At 61.3% G+C, this 15,454-nt stretch overlaps 2 protein-coding genes across 2 annotated transcripts; both read right to left on the bottom strand.

Moving 5' to 3' along the window:
- Position 1: 1 nt before the first annotated feature.
- On the bottom strand, positions 2–12,250 carry GPAT2 (glycerol-3-phosphate acyltransferase 2, mitochondrial). Its single transcript, XM_049831598.1, has 23 exons — positions 12,173–12,250; positions 7,832–7,947; positions 7,680–7,710; positions 7,466–7,579; positions 7,153–7,226; positions 5,792–5,902; positions 5,147–5,275; positions 4,126–4,225; positions 3,906–4,042; positions 3,655–3,754; positions 3,246–3,452; positions 3,025–3,135; positions 2,668–2,753; positions 2,462–2,580; positions 2,002–2,072; positions 1,626–1,890; positions 1,397–1,545; positions 1,203–1,280; positions 897–1,025; positions 688–808; positions 439–492; positions 236–291; positions 2–145 (listed from the first exon to the last, which is right to left on the bottom strand). The coding sequence occupies exons 1-23, from the start codon at positions 12,248–12,250 to the stop codon at positions 29–31; spliced, it is 2,553 nt and encodes an 850-aa protein (XP_049687555.1). The 3' UTR covers positions 2–28.
- A 1,434-nt stretch (positions 12,251–13,684) lies between these two features.
- On the bottom strand, positions 13,685–15,308 carry ADRA2B (adrenoceptor alpha 2B). Its single transcript, XM_049831105.1, has one exon. The coding sequence runs from the start codon at positions 15,132–15,134 to the stop codon at positions 13,989–13,991; it is 1,146 nt and encodes a 381-aa protein (XP_049687062.1). The 5' UTR covers positions 15,135–15,308; the 3' UTR covers positions 13,685–13,988.
- Positions 15,309–15,454: the final 146 nt, after the last annotated feature.

Genomic DNA, 15,454 nt, shown 5'->3' on the forward strand with positions numbered 1-15,454 from the left:
ATTGGCACACTGGCGGCCGCACTGGCGGCTATGGCTGGGTGAACTGCTGGATGAAGGCTTCCAGCTTTCCCCGGCTCACGCTGGAGTGGAAAGGCTGGGCGAGGTGGAGCAGGGGTCCGGCGGGGCTCCGCACCTCCTCCAGCACCTGGGGAGGGAGAGGAGCGTCACTGGCGGGGGGCAAGCTCAAGGCTGGGGGGGGGGGGGGGCGGGGCTGGCAGAGCCTGGCCATGCTTACCCCCAACTCCTTGAAGGTCTGCAGAGAGCTGAGGGCCAGACTCCTGTTCGGGTACTCTGCAGGAAGAGAAATCCCCGAGGGAGCATCCGCATCCCACCTTGCGGGCAGCCATAGCCTGGCTTTGAGGGGCGGGGGGGGGGGGGGGGCGGGATGCTGACCCCAAAGCAGGAGGGACGCTCCGTTTGTCCCACACCCTGACTCACCAAAACTGTCCTCCTCGGCCAGGAATTGCAGCAGTGCCTCCACATAAGCTGCCTCTGGGTTTGGGGGAAGAGAAGGCGGGGGTCAAATCCCACCGTCCCCAGCTCCCAGGGGGGCACAGCCCCTCTCCGGTCTCAGTGCAGAGCCAGGACGGCAAGGGAGCTTTGGCTGCACCTCAGTTTCGCCAAAAGCCAAGCCAAGGGGGGCTAGTGTGGTTGGAGAAGCGGTTGCCCACCCCGGGGGGGTCCTACCGGGCTGGGGCCAGCTGGGTCGGTCCAGAAAAGCCACGGCTCTGGTGTAGGTCCTCAGCATGGGGCTCAGGAGCCGGCAGAGGAAGAGGAGGAAGCCGGGCGAGCCCTGGGGCTCGCTGAGCTGCAGGCGGGGGAAGCCGGAGTTTGGCGAGACCACCCTCACCCTGCCACGAAGGCAGCCGGGGCGCATCAGGGGACACCCCGAGTACCTTGAAGCAGCGCTTGGGGACCTCGTCCTCGCCGCCGCTGTCGCTGTCGGTGAAGTCCACCGCGGCCCAGGGCGGTCCCTTGCAGAAGGGCCGTGGGGCCAAGTCGCAGACCCAGCGCTCGCGCTCCGGCTGCGGGGACAAGCCGGCGCCGCACCACCTTTAATGCCACCCCACCGGCATCCCGCACCCCCACAGGGACCCCGCTCCCTCGTCGCCTTCCCGGCCAGGACCGGAGGGTGCAGTAAGGGCTGAGCCCCCCATCCCCAGCGCGGGGAGGGGGTCCCGGGGCGGGGGGCACCCACTCACCTCTTCAGCCTCCAGCAGCCCACACAGGAGGAGCTTGTCCACGATGTCCCGGCTCCGGCAGTCGAGGGGCTGGCAGGGCTGGGGGAGAGGAGGAAAGGGGCTGGCTGGCAGCCGGACTCCCCGCAGCCACGCAGGCAGCGGTGACGGGCCACTTCCACGCGATGGCAGTGCCAGCCCACGCCGCCAGCCCCTACCTGGAGCCCCAGCAGGTTTGGGGGCAGCAGCTGGAGCAGCTCCAGGGTCTTGCGGTGGAGCTCGTCCTGGCTGAGCACGATGCCGGAGGGTCCGTCGGTTGCCCCCAGGAAGGGCAGCATCTCCATCAGCAAGGCACGGATGGCGCAGGCTGCCGGGAAAGCCGTGTCACCGATTCCCCCAGCGTCACTGATCCCCGGTGTCGCCGATCCCCCAAACCTCCCTCCGCACCTCCCACCGCCTCGCTGGCGAAGACGGGCAGGATGGCAGCGCTGTGGTGGCCCAGCTCCCTCAGGGCCTCCGCCGAGACCTCGGGGACCACCAGGACATCGCCGATGGGGGAGAGGTGGTAGAGGGTGAGACGGGCTCTGAGCAGGACGAGGCTGTGCTGCACCACGGCACGGAGCTGCCCCGAGAAGCCCACATCGCGCTGGCGCAGCAGGATCTCCTCCAGCAGCCAGGCGAAGTCCAGCATCAGCCGGGAGAGGAAGATGCCCTGGAGGAAGAGGAGGAGAAGCTGGCCCCGCTCTGCGTGGCAGGGGGTGGGGGAGGCTCCAGAAACCTTGCTCCAAAAGACGAGAAACCTGGACACCTCCTTGTCTCTCACCTCCCGGTGCTTGTGCAGCAGCAGCGCGGACGTGATCCCCACAGCCATGACGGCGGAGCAGGCAACGCCGTCTGCAAGGGAGGGCGAGGGGCTTGTTAGCCGCCCGGAGATTAGTCCCCCACCCCGAGCCCAAGGGGAAGAGAAGGCAGCGGTGGTGACATCCCAAGGAATGTCACCCAACGGGTGCTGGGGTGCTTTGCCAGCCCCCCGTTGTTTACGCTCTCCGTTTCCAGTTGGGGAACATGCACTGCCAAGCAGCCATCACCCCACTGGCTGCATCACCACAGCACAGAGAAATAACCGGTAACGGCACAGCCGCCTCTGCGCCGGTGGGAGCGGGGAGATGCCGTCACAAGGGGTGACCCTGGCAGGACCGGGGAAGCGAGGCTGACCCGCAGCCCTGCACGGACCCGCAGATGGCTGGAGGACGGACTCCCGCCTGCCAAAACAGATCCCTCACCGCTCAGGGAATGCAGGCCCAGCTTGGTCACCAACATTTCCTCGTCTGCCTCCAAGCTGGTGACCATTGCAGGGCCAGGACTCCAAATCCCTGCCTTCTTGCCATCCAGCTGGCTGGGGCTGGAAAAAGATGGGGTGAGAGGGGTGAGAAAGCGGGGCTGGGGGCAGACTTTGGAGGCGAGATGCTGCCCCAAGGCTCCTGCTTACCACACGCCGAGGATGGTGGGCAGCAGCAGGTCCTCCAGCGGCCTCCTCATGCAGCTCTGCCTGATGAGGTTTTTGGCCACAAACTCCTGGGAATGAGGACAAACGAGCCTGTTGGTGCTCGCCAGCCCTCAGCACCAACAAGCTGACTTGATCCCTTGGGTCCCCGGAGCCCCAGCAAGCCCCCAACTTCCCCTAGAGATGGGTTTGCCAGATCCCCTGGAGCACACCAGATCCCCCCAGCCACCCCAAACCCCTCCGTCCAACCCCCAGAGGCTTGCGCAGCCACCAACATCACAGCTATAAACCCTCCAGGGCCGGGGTGGATCCAGACAGGAGCTGGCAACCCCGCTGCTGTACCTGTAAGGAGAAGGGCTGGGCGAAGTCCACCCGGACGCAGCCGAGGTTTCGGCGTACGGCCCAGCACGCTGCCCAGAGGCAAGTGCCGAGGCCGAAGGGCCGAGCACTGTGCTGGGAGGAGAGGGAACCAAAGCGTTAACGGGGTGATGGAGACAGGCACCGCTCCCCGGGCATGCAGCCGGCAATTTGGGTGCTGCGCCCACACCAGCAAGACCTCTCACCGCTCCTTCCCGGTGCAAACCGCCAGGGACCACGTCGTAGGAGATGCCCACGGGGACCAGGAGGACGTCGGGGACGGCACCGTCCCGCACGGCTTGGTACACCAGGGTCAGCCACTCGCGGGCGGGGGCAGAGAGGCACAGGGCGACGGGGGGCTCTTCCAGGAAGATGAGCAGGGGCTGTTGGCTCCTCAGCACCACCTCGACGTACTGGTGGGGAAGACGGGGTGAGGCTGGGGGGTACCAGCGGCACCACAGGGACACAGGGGAGCTGCCCGCATCCATCGGACGGCCAAAAGTCTCAGCCAGCCCGTAGTTGAGACGTCCCTAGACACCTTCACCAAGCACTTTTGAAGCTCGGGGGGATGTTTCATCACTCCCAGCACCCCAGGAAAGCCAGGACTGGACCTACCGCAGCCAGGACAGCCCCCGGGAGCCCTTCATCCTGGTCGCTCGGCGTCTGCCCTGTCCTCGAAGGTAGGAAAATCCCTCCCAGGCGGCCGAGTAGGGCTCTGCAGGGGAAAGAGGACACCACGGGCGCCCACCTTGCATGGGGCCACGTCCCCCCCATTCCCCACCTCGGCTTTGCAAGTGCAATTCCCTCCTCCCTATCCAAAGACCTGGCCGCTTGCCGGGCTCGAGCAGGCGTCTGCCGTGCCTTACCGGAGGAGAGGGCTGCAGACCTGGCCGCCCACCGTCACCCTGGGCACCCCCAGCCCCTGGGAGAAGAGGACGAAGGACAGGAGCAGCCCATCCAGCTGGGATTTGTGCGTCGACAGGAAAACCAGCGGCATGCCAGACTGCAAGGAATGAGGCCAGGGCTCAGCACCCGGTGTGCCGGCAGCAAGGCGTGTGGCTGAGAGCAGCTCACTGGGTTCCCTACCATCCTGGCGGCCCTCAGCACCATCTCCAGCTGCCCTTGGTGGAGCTGCACGTTGAGGAAGAGGCGATTCAGGAGCTTGAGCAGAGCCCAGTTACACAGCCTGCAAGAAAACAAGCAAGTGAGCAACCTCAAGGGGGCCGTGGCTGCCCCCAACCCCCCCCCCGCAGACGTCATCCAGGCCACCCTTCCCTGCCTCAGTTTCCCCACCTGGGCAGCAAAGGGGGCTGCATGAGACAGCTCGAATCAAAATCTCACTTCTCAGTGCCCATAAAGCAAATAAAGAGCTTTATTATAAATTAAGTTAAAACATTAAAGGCTGGATGTGACAAGACCACCTCCTTCTCCCTCCAGCAACAAAAGCTGAAGTCAATTACCCCTCCATCTCCCCGTCTTCCCTCATGCTGTTTACAGGAAGGATCCAAATGCTTTTATCCCCTAGGTAATTTCTTCCCTTTAAATACTTCATGCTGCTCAGAGGGTTCTTTTATTACAGCTCAATCAGACAAGCAATTAGGCTACAATGCAACCTCTAATTGCCAATTTCTCAATGACAGGAGGGGAAAAAAAAAAAAAGAGAAGAGGAGGGAGAGAGAGAGAAAGGAAAAGTTCCCTTTTGCTTTGCTTTGACTCCCATCCTCCCAGTGGTTTTGTTGTTTTTTTTCCTCCCTCCCTTCTCCACTCCGGTGTCAGATTCCAGTTCCCTGGAAGGAATTTGGGGAAATATCCCCAGGGAGCTGCACGGGACCCCAAGGGCTGCCTGCCCTGCCAGCGTCACCCTGGGGTCTCTGCACACACATCCCCCAAAGGATCCATGTGCATCCCCCAAAGGATGGCTCGCAGGCACATGGCACGGAGCCACCGCAGGGGCTTAATGCACAAATTAAGAGCGTGAGAGACCTGGAGTGGAGGAGGGCAACTGGGAATGCCCCAACCAGGAACTGGGATCCCCTCAGGAGGAGGCAGGAGATGCCCGTGAAGGGGGATCCGCACCCACAACCTTCCCCGGAGAGGAAGCTCAGACCTCAGCATGAGAAGGGAGAGCGGGGCCTGGATTTCAGCCAGGATCTTGATTATTTTCTCCTTCCACCGCCGGTGGGATTCGCCATCCCCTCTCGAGCCATGGAACCAGCCGGTAGCAACATCCCGTACCCTGCGAAGGGGACGGAGAGGGTGTGGGAAGCACAAGGCAGAGCGAGGGGTTAAAAAGCATTCTGCATTACAGTAATTACAATGTACTGGCTGCCAGCCTCCTGCTGTGTAATTAGTGATGACAACCAGTTAGGTGACAGTTGCCTGACAAGGCCGTGTCACCCCAGACGCCACGTGCTCAGGACAGGGTGAGACCGGGAGAGCCTCGGCAGCATCCTAGGGCAGAGCCTGGAGACAGGAGAGCCGGTTCCCTGCCGAACCGGGGTACAGGCTCCTTTTGGGGAGTGCTGAGCCCGGGGAGAGCAACTCCAAAGCCCCTTCCTCGGGGTGAACTTGTGGGAAGGGTGCAGCAGCGAAGAGGAACTGGCGCATTTCTTTCCGCCAGGAGCAGCCAAGCACATCCCTGGCTTCGGCAACCGAACGGAATCCCGCAGGATTAGGGGATGATGCTACAGGACCCAGGTCCCGCGAGGGGAGAAGGCGACCCCGGAGGGCCCCTCCGGCTGCTCCCACCTACCTCTTACTGCGGCAGATCCTTGCTGCGAGGTCTCCAGGGGTGTCAGCAGGAACTTTCCAGTTCCAGACAGCAAGGAAACCACAGATCCGTCGGACCAGCCAGCCCCGGTACCTGGGCAGGGAGGCAGACAGCAATGTCCCGGTGGTTAGAGGCTTTTGGAGGGTGCTCAGCCTCCCTCAAACTGGCTGTTTGCAAGAATCTGATATTTTTCTCCCCATTTTACAGCTGGGAAAATGGAGGCACCAGCAGAGTGATGCTCCTGGCTACCCCAGTCCTCACAGCATCGCTCCTCGCGCAGGAAGGAAACCTGCAATTGCTAGAAACATGCAGGGGATGCTGCAGAGGTCCCAAATCAGGGACTTTTCCAAATCTGCCCCCAAATCAGAGCTAGGCAGCATCTGAAAGGGACCTAAGTGAGATTTTAAATATCGCAGAGCATGCAGCAACTCAGTGAAAGGGCTGCAGGTGGACGGAGAGGGACACAGGAACTTCAGACCTTCGTCTTTCCACTCCTGATCTCAGCCACCCATCACTGGGCTCTTTTTAGCCATCCCGCAACTCCTGAGTCGCTGTGAACGGAGATGAATTATTCAAAGAGTTTGAAAGCTGGAGCTGGGATATTTCAAGCTGAATGGAATATAATGACCCGATTTGGAAAAATACAGTGCAAAATTGCTAAGCCACCGGGGACTGCTCTGAAAGGGGAGAGGAACCGAAGGAGTCCAGCACCCCCAGAACAAAAAATATCAAGCATTTGGCAAGGAAACGGCTCCTGGGCTCCACGTCAGCTCCTGGGCCGGTGGAAAAGGCTGGTTGACACCAGCTGGAGGTCTGGAGTTAGGGCCCATGGGGAGGAGGAAGAGCAGGAGGGGTTGGGGAAGAGGCCATTTCGCCTCTCCCCAGGGGCTGGGAGCCAGGCTTGCTCCAAGTGCTGCGTGCGTGAGCTTGTCCTTGTGCCGGAGCCAGAGAGGAGAACGAAAACACCCCCAGCCCCCCCGCCAACTTCTTCCCAACAGCATCAAGATACCAAGTTTTGTTTAAAAAAAGAAACAATCCCAAATCCTCGACTCTGTGGCTGACTTTTCCTCCCAGCCCGAGTGTGACAGTAGCCAGAGGGACAGACCAAGCCCTCTCCCCTCTGCTGTTATTAACGCTCTGCACTTGGAGATGCAGCTTTCAGCCTTTCAAAATATAATTAACCTAACTCCTTTTTGGACTAATTAGGGAGCAAGGTTGACGGAGAGGCATCCCCACACTCCTGCGCAGGAGGTCAAGGGATTTCCACGGGGATTTGGACAAAACCTGGGGAAAAAAAGCGGTTTGCCCAGTGTTCCCCGGCACAGAGCTTGTCCCTTCCTCACCGTGTGTCCCCCTCTGTCACCCGGATGGCATTGCGGAAGCCGAGAGAGGAAAGCTGCTTGTGGTAGAAGCCATCCTGGAAGGAGAAAGCGGGGTCAGCTCTTACGGCAGCAGCGGGTCTGCCTTTGAAGGAGGACAGCTCGGAGAAGTGGGGAGGTTTTGGCTGCGCCTGCCCCACTCCAGCCCCCAGCCCTCTCGCCCAGGCACACGAGACCCTTTGGATGGGGCTTGTCCTCTTCACCAGCATCCTGGGACCCCAAACCCTCTTCCCAGCCAGCTCTAGGAAGCCCAGAGCTTCCAGAGCCATGCTCTTACCCAGCTCTTCGGGGTGCAGGTCTGGCAGCAATGCCCTGAGAATGGACGGTATTTGCCCAGAAAAGGGATGAAAATTTCCAGCTTCTGCCCCGAATCGCAGACCCAGGTTTTCATCTGAGGAGGGAAAAGAAAGACGGGGGAGGGAGGGAGGACACAAACCTTGCTTACCCTGGAAATACCAAATGTTGGTGAATTCTCCCCAAAACACACTCACACTGCGGGGAGAAGTCCTGTTACTGGGCTTACTGGGGAGAAATAAAGCAAACTTATCTGGGATCGAAGGGCCAACCACAAAGGGGAGACTCAAGCTGGTTCCCCCCCCACCAAGGGCTCACTGCCCTCCTCCCCAGCTGAGAAGTCACCTACTTTTCTCCGTCGCTGGAGGATCTGGTAGGATCAGCACCCCGGGGGGGCTCGGACAGAGGGTTCTGTGCAGGGATAAGTGCTCGGAGACGTGTCCGGCACCAGCCCACGGAGCTTGGCTGGGGAGATATGGCAAGAGGGGGTCGGTGAGAGGTGGGGGGGCACATGGGGAGACCCCAGATCCCTTATTCCCATCCTGCCTGCAGCAACCAAGGCCAGCAGCGAGCGAGAGACCCTTCTACCGCCATAACCAGAGCCATGGGGCAACAGGATGACGCAGGATGGGACCTGCAGGATGCTGGAGGGTGGGAAGGCACCGAGCCCTTCTCACCGCTTCAGGCCTTTGCAGGGAAGGGAAGGGATCTGCTCCTCGGTGGGGATATGGATGGTTTATAGCACAAAAAGAGAGGGGGGAAAAAAAACAACCAACCCAGCAACCAATGTGCCAAAAGCCCTCGGGAAAAGAATTTATTCTTCGTAATCGAGCTTCGGTGCCGCTACAATTGACTTTTCCCTCCCACACCCTCCTTCCCCCGGCAAGGAGATGCCAATCTGTACCCAAAAGCCCTGCAGCGCCCATGCAGCCTGCCCCAAAACGCCGAGATCCCAACCCCCAGCCAGCCTCAGCCCCCCCCAAATCAGGATGGGGGCACTTGGTGTTGCCGACCGGTGCTGGGAGAGAGGATGCTTGTATGAGAGACACACCCCCCCCCCAGCAAGGTATTGGGGGCTTTTAAATCACGTCTGCCCCCTCCCTCTGTTTTGGAGTAGAGTTTTAAGGAATTTTATTCCCCCCAAAAAAGAGAGGAGGGAGGAAAACAGAAACAATTTGGTTTGAAAATGTGGCTGGGGGGGTAATGAAGAGCAAGGTTGGAGGGAAGGAAATCCCAGCAAGGTCTGGGACCCACTCGGAACCCCCCCCGCCCAGCATGAAGCTGGGACTGGATTTACCAGGGGGTGTTCGTGGGGTACGGGGGGGAATGGGGTCACCCCCCCTCTTTTGGGGCTCAGAGCGTCCCCTTTGTGCCTGTCCTCATCCCCAGGGAGTCACGTACCTCTGGGACAGGCTGTCACGGTGGGGGGGACGACAGCGGTGGCAGCCCCCAGCCTGGGGTCAGGGTGGGGGTACGTTCCCAAACCGAGGGAGAAGAGGTGCCGTGATGCTTGAGGGTCGTGGAAAAAAGGAGACAGAAAATGGGCAGAAAGTGTTATTTTGAAAGGTTTCCATCACTCGGAGGGGGCTGCTGGCAGAGGACACCTGTGTGGGCCCCACTTGTCCTACAGGGCTTTGGGGGGGGGGGGGCACAACACACCCCCCACACCATATAGGGCCTTGGCGGGGGGGGACAGCACACCCCACACAGGCCCCACACACCCTATAGGACGTGTGTGGGGGGGTAATAACGCGCCCTCTAGGATGGGGGGGGGGGGGAATAACGCACCCTCTAGGACATTGGGGGGGCAATAACGCGCCCTATAGGATGGGGGGGGGGGTAACGCGCCCTCTAGGACATGGGGGGGGAATAACGCGCCCTCTAGGACGTGGTGGGGGGGTGAATAACACGCCCTATAGGACGTGTGTGTGGGGGGGTGAATAACACGCCCCACATGCTGTATAAGGCCTTGGAGAGGGGGGTAGCACTGCCCCCCCTCCGCCCCATAGGGCCTGGGGGGTAACTAACAGCCGCCAGCCCCCCCAGGCCCCCTCGTGCTCCCGTCCCCCCCCAGCTCTCACCCGCCGCAGGCCCGGCCGCTGCCGCTCCGCCCCGGAGGAGCCCGGCCCTGAGGGGCGGCACCGGCCGGACCCCCCCGGCCTGGCACCCCCCCCCCCCCCCCGGGGACCTTCGTCCCCCCTGCGGACGTGGCCCCCCCTCGGTCCCCATCCCCGCCACCCCCGTGGACATCAGCCCCAGCGCCGTTACGGGGTCCCGGCCCCGTCCCAGGTCCCCGACACCCCCGTGGACATCAGCCCCCCAGCCCCGGTCCCACCCCGCCACCCCCAGGGACATCAGCCCCAGCCCCACCCGGGGGTCCCAGCCCCTTCCCGGGTCCCCGACACCCCTGGGGACATCAGCCCCATCCCAGGGTCCCAGCCCCATCCCAGGTGCCCGTGACCCTTGGGGACATCAGCCCCAACCCCAGCTCGGGGTCCCATTCCTCACCCGGGTCCCCATTACCCCAAGGGACGCAGCCCCATCGCGGGGTCCCAGCGCTGTCCCCGTCACCCCCAAGGACATCAGCCCCAGCCCCGTTACGGGGTCCCGGCCCCATCCCGGGTCCCCGACACCCTTGGGGGCATCAGCCCCAACCCATGTCCCCACCACTCCCAGACCCATCAGCCCCCCCATCCCCGGTCCCCAACCCTGTCACCCCCAGGGCCACCACCCCAGACCTCAAAAACCTCCAGGAAACAGCAGGGAACTGGGAGAGGGGCAGGAGGAGAGCCCAAATGGGCTGAATCTGCCTGAAAACACCCCAAAAAAGGCAACGTTTTTCACCTGCCTGCTGGGGCTGATGCTCTCATCCCACTGCCCACCTCCCTCCCCCGGGGGCTGGTGCTGCAAATCTGCCTTTAAGTGCAGCTGAGAGCTTTTATGCCTTAATCGTCTTCTAGTGGGGAAATAATAAGGGGGGAAAAAAAAAAAAAAAAAAGACAAGAAAAAAGGAAGAAAAAGAAAGACAAGAAAAAAAAGGGGGGGGGGGAAGGAAAAACATAAGACAAAAAATATTGTTGGAAAGGAAGAGGAGGAGGGAGACCCCCGGGGGGGGAGCTGCTGTGATACCTGTGGGCTTTGGGGGGCTTTTTAGGGGGCAAGAAATGGGGGGAGGCGGTGTTTTGGCCGGATCCTGCCTGCCCTGAGCCCATCTTCTCTGAAAACGGGCCTGTTCGTACTTTTTCTGCCCTTTTCTCACTTTTTTTCTGGCCTTTTTTCGCTTTCTGGGGGACCCCAATAACAGCAAAGCATCTTCACACCACCTCACCCAGAGACCCCTTAAAATATCACTGAAACGGGGAGATTTCAGGCAACCCAACCCCTTTTTCATTTTAACTTTTTAAATATTTTAAGCATAAATCGGCTGCCATGGCCCCCCCCCTCCCCGTGGTGGCTATGGTTACCATATCTTCCCTTCCCCAGCTTTTATTGCTCTGCCATTAAAACCAAATACAAATAAAAAGCTTCGCAGCCGTTCCCAGCTCCTTATTTTTAAATATTTGAATGGGAACACACATTTTTTCCCCTGTAAAGAAATTATTTCCACCCCACCGGCTTCACGCCTGACCTTCGTCCGCCAGTGAAAGTGGCCAAATTTTGTCAAAACCCTAAAAATAAAATAAATGATTGCAGGAGGGATCATCCCAGGCGCCGGGGGTTTTGGCACATCTATCAAATTATGAGATTTCATCATATAGTTCACTGGTGTTAATTAAAAGCCCTGCACCAGGTTGGCAAGCCCTGGAGTAGCCCAGCAGAAGCAGGCTGAGCCCTGGCAAGAATTCGTTACAGCTCACAGTGTTATCCAAGCTCCCTGCAAGGGTTTCCCACACCAGTTTAAGGCAACATCTTCATACTGGTCCTAGTTTGGGTCCTGAGCGTGCCTCCCCAGCTCAAAACCAGAGCAGCACCTGGGGAAGGATGTCAGCAATTAATATTTCTGCTTAATTAACCTCCCCCTCCTGCTGCTTCCCCAGCATTAATGAGGGGATGGCAATTAATCTGGCAGCGATAACGCGGGGGCCGGTGGGTCAGCAGCACAAGGGGTCAGGTGCTGCCCCGAGTGCTGTGGGAGGGGGAATAAACCCATTTTAACCTATTTTTCAGGAAAAAGGCTCACCCTGCCTGATTTTCGTGGTCCTTTTTTTTGCAGCAAACCTGGTTCCGCTCAATATACGGGGCAGGGGGGTGGGGTGGAAATTAAAGAATCGCCATGGCAACCCGTGGGCTGTTTTGGGGGAATTAGTGGGGAGTGGAAGGGGGGGGAAGGTTGGTGGGGGGTCAGAGCTGGCAGCACTGGGGGGCCAGGGTGGGCTGGTGGGGGGGATCGGGAACCACTGGTGCCAGGCTGGTCCCAAAGGGCCATGCCCAGCCCCATGGGGCCATCCATATCCCCATGGGACCATGAACATCCCCGTGGGACCATATCCAGCCCCACCTAACTATGCTCAGCCCCATAGGATTATGCTCAGCCCCACGGGATGATGCTCAGATCCCCATGGGACCATTCCCAGCCCCACACGACTATGCCCAGGCCCATAGGACTATGCGCAGTCCCATAGGACCATGCCCAGCCCCACAGGACCATGCCCAGCACCATAGGATGATGCCCAGCCCCACAGGACCGTACCCAGCCCCATAGAACCATATCCAGCCCCATGGGACCATCCTCAGACCCCCAGCCCCACGCAACCATGCCCAGCTCCATAGGGCCATGCCCAGCCCCACAGAATTCCACATCCCAATAAGACCATACCCAGCCCCATGTCTGCCCCCCGCCATGACGTGGGGTGCCAAGCAGCCGGCGCGGGTGCAGGCGTCGGGCAGAGGGAGCCACAGCAGGATGCGGTGCCGGAGGCCGGGATCGGGTCCAGCCGGCCCGGGGCTGGGCTGGCGGGGGTCCAGCGGTTCGGCGTGCGCAGCCCCGCGGCCCCGGCCCCGTTCGCACGACCTCTCCCACCCCGAGCATCCTCCCAGCGCGCCTGGATGGGCCAATGGCCACCGGCCGTGCCGCACTCACTGGGGAGGAGGAGAGCGGCCGGGCTGGGAAAGGGCTTCCCAAAAGTTCAGCCGGTTTCAGGGTGGATGGAGGTGAAGTCCCGAAGTGGGGCAGGGAGATGGGGCTGGTTCCGCCACTGCAGAGGCGAGCTGTCCCTGGCCATATCCCCCAGCATGTTGGTCACCATGCAGTGGTGTGGGTCACTGTATACTGGCGTGGGGCACCGTATGCTGGTGAGGGTCATCATGCACCATCATCAGTCACGATGCTCTAGTCTGGGTTGCGATGGACCGGTGTGTGTCGTGATACCTCGGTGTGGGTCATGATAACCCGGTGAGGGTCACCATACACTGGCATGGGTCACCATGTACCACTGTGACTCATGGTACAGCAGTGTGAATCACGACACATCGGTGGTGTGGGTCACAGCATGCCACGGTGAGTCATGACACAGCAGTGTGCGTCACGATACCCTGCTGTGGGTCGCGATACACTATCACGAACCACAATACACCAGCACGGGTCATGATGCTCCACTGTGACCCGTGTTTACACCCGTGTGGGTCATGATACCATGGTGTCGGTCATTATATGGTAGTGTGGGTCATGCTGGTGTGGGTTATAACAGCCCAGAGTGGGTCACAACCCACGACCCCCCCCACCCGTGGCCCCTGACACACGTCACCCTCACCCTGGGTGGGCAGCACAACCCTATACGAGACCCTTGCGAATCCCCTATATGAACCACCCATGAATCCCCACCCCACTGGAGTCCCCCGACACTGGGCTCTGTCCCCGTCCCCCATCGGGTTGAATGTCCTCGGGGCCGGCAGCTGCAGAGATTTATTCTTTGGGGTTGTTTGGGGTTAGGTTGTTTTTTTTTTTTTTTTAATTATTATTATTTATTCCTTCCCGGGCGCTGCCATAAATAACTGCCCCCTCCCAGACATCGTGTTCCCGCTCCGCCAGCATGCATTCCTCCCGGCCGTGCTGCCGGCTGTCACGGGCCGTGGCTCTTGTCCCCAGCAGTCCCCAGGGATGGGGTGGGGGGGACGACAATGACACCCCATCCCCCCCCGAAAAAAGTGAATTTTTTTCTTATTACAAAATATCTTTTATTGTTAAAAGGCCGCGGCACCGCCTTTTGGGAGGGGGTCTGCTGGGATGCCACCGGGCTTGGGGGCAGGGGTTGCACCGTGGTGGCATGTGGCTCCCCCCCTGCTCCCCCTCCCTGGGTCTCTAGGGGTCCCCATGGGAAATCTGGCAGTGAGAGAAGGCGGCGGGCAGGCAGGCGCCAGTGGCGGGGGGGGGACGGGACCCATTGTCTCTTTGGGGGGGGCTTCGAAGCCTCCCCCACCCCAAACCCAAGGGATGCTCCAGGCAGCAAGCGCAGCCTGGAGGAGGAGGAGGAAGGAAGGGGGTAGCCAGAGCCCCTCACCGGAGCCCCTCACCAGGGCGTTGGGGCTCGGCAGCGGCAGAGGAGGCGTCGGAAAGCCTTGCGGAAGTCCTGGTTGAAGACAGTGTAGATGACGGGGTTGAGGGAGCTGTTGCAGTAACCGATCCAGAAGAAGAACTGGAAGACGCCGTCGGGGACCTTGCAGCGCTGGGGACAGAGCGCGCCCAGGCTGTAGAGAAAGAAGAAGGGGAACCAGCAGAGGACGAAGACGCCGATGACCACGGCCAAGACGAAGGTGAAACGTTTCTCCCGGTTGATCTGAGTCTTCCTCCTCCAAGGGTTCAACGCCGGCGGCCGATGTGCCAACACCACCCGCCCCGTCCCGGTGGCCAAGGTGTCCCTGGGGCGTCCCCCGGGCTGCGGGGACGTCCCTGCCCGAGGCTTGGGGGACGTCGGGGGCTCCTCGGGGCTCAGCAGCGAGGTCCTGTCCGCCGGTGGGCAGGTCCCCGGGGGTTGCACACCGGCTGGGGGGGTGACGTTTGGCGGCACCGATCCCGGTGGTTTGGTGCTGGCGGGGTGGGAGCGGTGGCGGCGTTTGGCGATCAGGTAGATGCGCAGGTAGACGAGGATCATGATGAGACACGGGGCGAAGAAGGAGCCGACGCTGGAGGAGAGGACGTACCAGGCCTCCTCGTTGAGCTTGCACTGGGGCCGCCCCCCCACCGCCGCCTTCTTCTCCCCCTTGTAGACCAAGGGCGGGAGGGAGATGACGGCGGCGATGGTCCAGACGATGAAGATGCTGCACTTGATGCGCCGCGGCGTCCGCTTGGCGTTGTACTCGATGGCGCGGCTGACCGACCAGTAACGGTCCAGGCTGATGGCGCAGAGGTGGACGATGGACGAGGTGCAGAAGAGCACATCCAAAGCCAGGTAGATCTCGCACCACGTCTTCTCGAAGTACCAGTAGCCCAGGAGCTCGTTGGCCAAGGAGAAGGGGATGATGAGGGTGGCCACCAGGATGTCGGCAGCCGCCAACGACACCAAGAAGAGATTCTGGGGCGCCCGCAGCGAGCGGCTGCTCAGCACGGCCATGATGACCAGCACGTTGCCCGTGATGGTGAAGAGCACCAAGAAGGTGATGGCGGCGGCGATGGCGGCGGTGGCCTGCACCGAGTACCCGCCCTCGGGGCCCTCCATGGTCCCGCCGGGGCGCGGGGTCCGGCCGCCGGCCTTCACCGCTGCCCCGGGGTGCGGGAGGACGAGGCCGCGGGGTGCTGGGGGACACCGGCGTCCCTCGCCATGCTGCCTGCCCGGCTGCCCGCCGGTCCCTGCTGCTGCCGGCACACCTCTGCCGCGCTGCCCGTACCTCTGCCTGCCACCCTACCCTCTGGTGCCTGCCCTGCCCGCAGCCCCCTGGGCTGCCTGCAGCCTGCCTGCACCCCTGCCCTGCCCGCACCTCTGCCTGTCCCTGCCCGCACCTGTAGCCCTGCCTTCCCCTGCCCGCAACGCTGCCCTGC

This window comes from Accipiter gentilis, chromosome 28, assembly GCF_929443795.1.
Source record: "Accipiter gentilis chromosome 28, bAccGen1.1, whole genome shotgun sequence".
Classification (NCBI taxonomy): domain Eukaryota; kingdom Metazoa; phylum Chordata; class Aves; order Accipitriformes; family Accipitridae; genus Astur; species Astur gentilis.

What these genes read in the sequence shown, in the direction of transcription:
- GPAT2 (XM_049831598.1), bottom strand. Translation starts at nt 12,250, where the DNA reads ATGGAGCTGGGCATGGTTGCGTGGGGCTGGGGGTCTGAGGATGGTCCC. An exon ending in CCCACCATCCTCGGCGTGTG is followed by an intron (nt 2,581 to 2,667) that starts GTAAGCAGGAGC and finishes ATCTTTTTCCAG; the next exon opens with CCCCAGCCAGCTGGATGGCA. An exon ending in TCCCCAAGCGCTGCTTCAAG is followed by an intron (nt 809 to 896) that starts GTACTCGGGGTG and finishes CCCCGCCTGCAG; the next exon opens with CTCAGCGAGCCCCAGGGCTC.
- ADRA2B (XM_049831105.1), bottom strand. Translation starts at nt 15,134, where the DNA reads ATGGAGGGCCCCGAGGGCGGGTACTCGGTGCAGGCCACCGCCGCCATC.